Below are 7194 nucleotides of genomic sequence, written 5' to 3'. Positions count from 1 at the left end.
TTCATCTCACAACGGGTCAAATTAAGAAGGTTCGGCTAAAAGATAACGAGTCAAACAGCTTGAAACTTTAAAGTCACCAAAGTCTAGAGATGCATACAACCACCTAAATATGTAATGCTTTAGGGTAATATTATGTACCATTGTTTTCAAATCATACTAAATGAATGTATTGTTTATAAACCTGTTTATGAAAAACAACAAAACAATTTCTGAGGGCTAAGGCAACTTTACTAGTGCTTAAAACGACACGTTTCAACCACACCCGTGTTGGCCCAATACCCGACCCGCTCAACCTACCAATTCTCCTCATACACTAATCGCATCCCCTGGAGGGCTGGTTCTATGGCCAATATATCATTAGAATTGTTATTTTTCTCTCCCACAGAATCGAACACAACATCAACTCCTTCACCATCTCAGCAACACGGGTAATAATATCCTCTTCTTTGTAGATAATAACATGATGACATCCATCTTCATTTGCTTGCAAAGCCTTCTATTTGGTTGATACAGTTCCAATGACAGTGGCACCAAGCATATTTGCCCACTTGGCAAAACACAGAACCAACCCCGCCTGCTGCTGCATGAACCAACACCTTGTGTCCTTGTTCTACCTGTATTAACACTTGCTGCTTTCAGGTAAAATTAAATACAGACCCACATTGATTACACTGCGATTCGGCTGGATAAAGTGCTCTTCTAATGTATGAAGATGGTTTACATTAGCTGACCCATGTAAATGTTCTTAGATTAGTTGTAATACGAAATAGATAAAACAACTGATAGTATATTTGTAGAACAGAGAAACCAATTCTCCCTCTAAGCATATGTTAGACACAACAATTAAAGCAGGACTAACATGTCAAACAAAAAAAACTTAGTTAAAACATAACGAGTCGTCAAACGGGTTGAAAGCCGCCCAAAGTCTATTTTTAACGCATACAACCTCCTTAAATCACTGTTATTTAAAGCTTTAGGTTACTGCATACAATTGTTTCCATAACATACTTAACAAATGCATCGAAAAAAATAACAAAGCACTTTCTCACAGTAAAGGCAACCTGACTCCCGAAATGATGATAAACAACATCCCCAATTTTCAAATCACACACCCCTGTCCCAACGGCTGTCACCACACCTGCTGCCTCTGTCCCTGCAAATCATACTTTATGTATCAACATCACATATCGTTTCGAGAATGTTCAAGTTCTTATAGGTCGTTTTTAAAGAGTAAAGTGATAATCGTATCACATGTTCATAAACATCCCAAACCACCAAACTGCCGAAACCGAAGAAAGTCAACCGGTTTGAAGGATGTACGGTCTGGTTCACGGTATAGTTCTAACGAATTGCTAGTTTACGGTTCGGTTTATCGTTTGAAAGTTGAAACCGGTTGTCTAAGCTGAATATACCATTTTGCATTTATTATTTAAATTTTTTATTTTAGAAATATAAAATTATCTACCTATATCATACTCATCAACAGTCTTATCATTTGTTTAAAGAATTTAATACAAAATTCTGCTCTTTTAAAAATTAACTTTTTTTTTCATAAAACCGAACAGTAAAACCGTGAAAACCGCCCGGTTCACCTAAACTGTATGTATTCAGAGACACCAGTTTTAAGACATGGTTATATTTCATCTAAATTTATAGTCAGAAACAAGAAATTTGTTAAAATTTAGGGAATCAAGCGACAGATCTATCAATATATTATAAAATATCACAAAAATTGTAATCATAACACCACAAAAACAGAGAGAAATATTCACAATGACTGTGTGGAGTAATTCCTGCTCGATTGCAGAATCATCATCAGTACTGTGACCGTACAAAATGAAAATCACAAAGAAATACAGATCTACTACAAACACTCAAATTGGAAGTAGAAAACGTACCTTTTAGGCAAGACAAGAGTTCGTCTCCTCTGAACCGGTGGTTTGGGGATGAATTTCGGCTGTAAAATTGAATAATATTATAAGATAGATTTCGATGCAGATCTGATATTAAAATACTGAATGATGAAACAATGTGAGAAATTAGTCGACGGAGATCTGTAAACGACGTCGGAGAAGAGCTAGGGTTTGAGTTGAAGATGAAAAAGAAAAGAAAAGTAAATAAAGTTCCTGAAGAGGATTCGAACCTGAGCATCTTTGAGAAGAAAAACGTTGTGGTTATTTTTACCTTCTCAAGTCAAAACTTACTTGTTGTGATAGTCTATTTTGGCCCTCTCAAGTTCAAAGTTTCTTTTTGTGATACTCTATTTGGCAAATATATGGTAATTCATGTTTTGAATATTAGTTATTTCACTAATACAATATAATTGCAACTTTTGTTGGACTACTTGGCTAGTGTTGGCTATGGCGTTGCCCCGGTGGTGTGGAGATTCAGCCTGACGGGGGGCTAGGCTGACATGGCTGATTTTTACCATCTAAAAATTCAAAAACCACTATCAAACTCCAAAAAAAATATATAAAATGGATTCTTCAAGTTCAAGCGATTCGTATGATGAATTTGTTTTGTCATCCTTATCCGATGACGAGGCGGAAGCAGTGTCAATGGTAGAACATGTTTCGACAATTCCTAGATTCGACTCCAATGAAGATGAAGATGATTGATTTTTTTTTTTGGTGATGTAACGTATTTTTTTTATTGTAGTTATTTAATATAAATAAAATGTGTTTTTAAAATTATTTACTAAATTCTATGATTAATATAAATAAAAAGAAATTTAGGTGTTAAATGGCATCACAACGCCGCCTAGCCACGCACCTTCCACACCCCACTTTTTTGGGTGTAGACTGGTGGAGTCCATACCTATCACGTGTGGAGCAATGCCCCCAACCCAAACCCCTCCACAACCCATACTCTCATGTCAATTGGTTGCATGATTACTTTTTAAGGGATGAATGGCTTATATAATTAAGAAAATAGGGCAATCTGTCAAATTATGGATTTGGTTCCTAAGCTTTAAAATTTATTGATATAGTTTCCAAGTATGGTGTTTGGTTTCATTTGTGGTTCTAATGATAGTAATATCCTAGTAATTTACTTAGTGGACCTACTTTATTTAAATTTAGAGTAAACTGCAATTTTACTCCCAGGGTTTGATGCGATGGGCAAACTTACCTCCTACCACGAAATTTTTGTTGTCTTACCCCCCAATTATTGAGAACACTGCAATATTACCCCCTGAAACGTGAAAAGACTTTTTTGCCCATGATAATAATAAGAAAATAGAAGTAAATAACACATTTACACCCTGTGGTTTACCTTCACAAACACGTTTACACCCTGTTTATTATAGTGTCTTCTCCAGCGATGTTCTGACCACCGGAGCACTTATAAAAGAAAAGCGGAAAACCCCAAAAATAGGTGCCTCCAATGAATGACATGTGTCACATATTGGTTTCTTTAATTATATAGTATAGATATAAATATAGATGTTCACATCATCGGTTGTTTCAATCAATAACATAATTTGTTCATATCATGGATCCATAACCAACGCTACAAATGTGACAAACAACACTACAAAAAGGGAGGTGGATATGAAATACCGAATATAAAGTTAACCGAATAGACTATAAAGAAATTGAACTAAAGTAGAGTATATGGTCTAATATGGAGTAAAGTGAAATAACAAAGTAAAGTGTGGATGGTCTAAATATGTTAGAGTGAAATAAGTCGTTTTATACTTAAGATTTATGAATTAAACTAATAATATTTAGTAGGAGGTTTATCTATAATATAATATATTAAACTAAATAATATTTAGTAGGATAATTATCTATAATTAATTAGAAAAGATTAAACTAAAATAATAATTATCTGTAAGAGATGGCCTAATATAATGACAAATGTCCCTAAAGTGGTTTCTTTTATTATATAGTATAGATTTCTAAAGTTATTGATAAAAAGACAAAAATACCCTTGAGTGATCAGATTAACAGAAAAAATTAACTGAGTTAGTCTTAAAGGACATAACGTGCAACATTTCAAAACATAAAGTATAAAACCCGTCAATTTTAAAGACAAATGACACCGTCTGAAAAGAGATATAAAGATAAAGGACAAAATTTGAAAAAGAGATATAAAGATAAAGGACAAAATTTGAAATTCACTCTAATTTGAATTTAGCTTCAAAATTTTTACCATTCAAATAGCTCGTTTCAATCAACTCAACTAATTCGAAATTAAATTCACTGAACACCCCTAGTCTTATAGTTGTCAAATGTATATTGGTTGGATCATCTAGATATATCATACGAGTGACGTAGACCCTTTAGCCAAGCAACTGGTAGGCTTCAAGTTGAATTCTTATTCCAACATGGGTGATCCAAGAGTGTAAATAAGTATGGTGACACTAATAACTAATAAATTAAAATTACAAAACCTTATAAATTAATTAGATCAACTAAATAGTGTTACTTTTACACAAACGTTGGTGGTGGGGAACGTGAATAATGTAATGAAAGAAGTTAAAATAAGTCATTCACATCACAATCACCATGCCTGCAGAACAGAAAGTTCAAAGTTTTTACTTGGTCATGTTGACTCATAATTATATGTGTATATAGTATAGTCGCAAAAGAATAGAAAAATACCACAACTGATTCAACAAATTACTACCAAAAATGAGTGCCAAATGGTTACTCTTATCACGACCAATTCTATTCGCGGTCCTTGTGAACTTTGCAGCGTTTTCCTCACTCACCAACATAGCCGTGGCACAGAACATAACCACAAGCGATCTTCTGGCATTGCTTGCCATCAAATCCATGATTAAAGATGACCCACAAGGTGTCATGACCTCATAGAACCATTCAACAACTAATTTCTGCCGATGGCAAGGCGTCATTTGTAGTGCTCGCCGCCAAAGAGTCAGCTACTTGGACCTCTCATCCCGAGGCTTAGTAGGTACGTTGTCTCCTTCCGTTGGAAATCTAAGTTATCTGAGTGAGATTACAACTCATTTTCCGGTGAAATTCCTCCTGAAATTGGGCGTCTCTATAGATTACGAGTACTACATCTTTTTAGCAACTCTTTCACCGGAAACATTACGGCCACCATAATGAATTGCTCCAACCTCCAAGTCCTTATCTTGGGTAGAAATAAACTGGTCGGAAAGATCCCAGATGGGATTGGTTCATTGTCCATGCTAACCCTCCTCTACCTTCACGATAACATTCTACAAGGCGGGATTCCACTGTTCATTGCAAATCTTACATTGCTCGACACAATTTCTCTCGCCGAATGTCAACTTGGTGGAAGCTTTCCGGATGTATTCCAACGGCTGACTAACCTGAGAAGGCTTACATTGGCCGGAAACAACCTTACTGGTACCATCCCACCTTCTCTCTATAACTGTTCATCTTTAGAACAAGTATATCTTGATGAGAATCAACTCACTGGTAGACTACCCCTAAACCTAAGTTCAATATTAATGCCTCATCTGACAACTCTTTCAGTGTCGCAAAATCATATCCAAGGAAACTTCTTGGATATCCCTTCAACACTTCAGCTACTTGACTTAAGTTCTAACAGCTTTTGGGGGAAACTACCTTCCCTCTCAAATGGTTCATCTCTAATAATTTTGGCACTATCAAATAATTATTTTATGGGTTCACTACGTAGTTTGGTGTGTTCCAATGGTGTGAACATAGCAGGAGTTCTTGATTTGGGCAATAATCTTTTGTCAGGTGATATTCCAGAGTGTTGGGAGAAGTGGCCAAGTTTATATTATTTAAGCTTGCAAAACAATAATTTGTCGGGTGAGTTTCCAAGAACGTTGGGTTCTGTAACTTCCTTGCAGTTACTGAACATGTGTGGAAACAAGATCTTAGGAAGAATACCTTCTTACCTAATGAATTTGTCAAACTTAAAGATCCTTCAACTTGGGAGAAATGAACTTGTTGGAAGAATTCCTACATGGGTTGGAACAAAACTCACTCACTTGAGAATTCTCAACCTTAGATCAAACCACTTTTATGGAAGTATTCCTCCCCAACTATGTTAGACCATGGGGTATGGTGGGGCTTGGGTTGGGCATTGGTTGACACGTTGAATGGGTGGCAGACCTTGGCTAAACCCACATTCAACACGGTATGGTGGGGCAGGGGTTTGGGGCGTGGGTTTGGTGGGCTTCGTGGGTGACCCGCTGGGCTATTTCAATATTATTTAAAACAACAAATTTAATTTTTTTAATATTTTTAAATAAAGAAAATTACAAAAAAAATTCCTAACTTTTATATTTGTTTTTTATCTCTTGTCTCAACGCCAAGACTGGTTCTAACTCGTCACCCTGTAGGTGATCAATGGGCTGGGATAGAAATTTCAAATTATCCCGTTTTTGTTTCTAGGCATCTCTAGCTTCTTTGCTCCTTCGTATTTCGGCCCTTTGTTGTTGGATACGTTGAATGTATCCAACTTGCATGAAATGTCATCTAACTGCTCGCTGTATATTCCCCTACGCGAGCCAGAACTCCCAGCTGAAGGCGATGCCGTATCAGATCTAGATTTTTGAGCACGCCTTCTTGAGGCATTTCTTCCATACTCAGGCCGGTTTGGGCTTGGCGAATCATCCAAAAGATACTCAAAGTCTTGATCTCGTGCATCAGATTGGGCTTGGGACGAGGCCCTTGACCTTTTGGAAGACGAGTTAGTTTCGCTACCAATGGGGATAGTCGCCCACTTTGGATGGAACTTACAAATCTCCCAACAATGCATGAAACGGAAGTCGGTCTTCATATTTGATTTGAATGTGACCACTGCATTTTTGTCAAAATGTCGGCATCGGTTTCACCACTTTTAGCGTTTTGCTTTGCTTTATTTAAAAAACCACTAAATTTTGTAAGTTGGGTGCTTATCTCGCTCCACTTTGAGGATAAGCTATCGTTTTCACGATAAGTCTCCCTACCCATTTCTTGATGGAATAATCTACTAACCGATTCCCACAGGGCGGTTCGATGTTGCGAATTTCCTATTTTACTGAAAAATAAATTAATATATTACAAACTTATATAAAAAATAACCATTAATAAAAACAGTGGTTAAGAATACCTAAAGTTGAATGTTGAGATTGTTCACACCAAGCCCTCGCCAATGCAACTTCTTCAGCAACGACCCATTTTTGTTGTTTTCGTTTGGCGGTTTCAAATGCTTTATCCTCCTTGGTTTTTTTCTTATGACTTC

General features: G+C 36.4%; 2 protein-coding genes across 2 annotated transcripts; one reads left to right on the top strand and one right to left on the bottom strand.

Moving 5' to 3' along the window:
• LOC118480508 lies at nucleotides 1-2152 on the bottom strand. The gene is made up of 3 exons (XM_035975416.1): nucleotides 1899-2152; nucleotides 1062-1153; nucleotides 1-614 (listed from the first exon to the last, which is right to left on the bottom strand). Exons 1-3 carry the CDS (start codon nucleotides 2149-2151, stop codon nucleotides 477-479), a joined length of 483 nt encoding a protein of 160 aa, XP_035831309.1. The 5' UTR covers nucleotide 2152; the 3' UTR covers nucleotides 1-476.
• Nucleotides 2153-5074: 2922 nt separating this feature from the next.
• LOC110867219 (probable LRR receptor-like serine/threonine-protein kinase At1g34110) lies at nucleotides 5075-6019 on the top strand. The gene has a single exon (XM_022116347.1). It carries the CDS (start codon nucleotides 5075-5077, stop codon nucleotides 6017-6019), a length of 945 nt encoding a protein of 314 aa, XP_021972039.1.
• The last annotated feature ends 1175 nt before the right edge of the window (nucleotides 6020-7194 follow it).

The sequence above is a fragment of the Helianthus annuus genome, chromosome 7 (assembly GCF_002127325.2).
Source record: "Helianthus annuus cultivar XRQ/B chromosome 7, HanXRQr2.0-SUNRISE, whole genome shotgun sequence".
In the NCBI taxonomy this organism is placed as follows: domain Eukaryota; kingdom Viridiplantae; phylum Streptophyta; class Magnoliopsida; order Asterales; family Asteraceae; genus Helianthus; species Helianthus annuus.
Note: the sequence above shows the minus strand (reverse complement) of the source record. Positions and strands in the feature narration are given on the sequence as shown.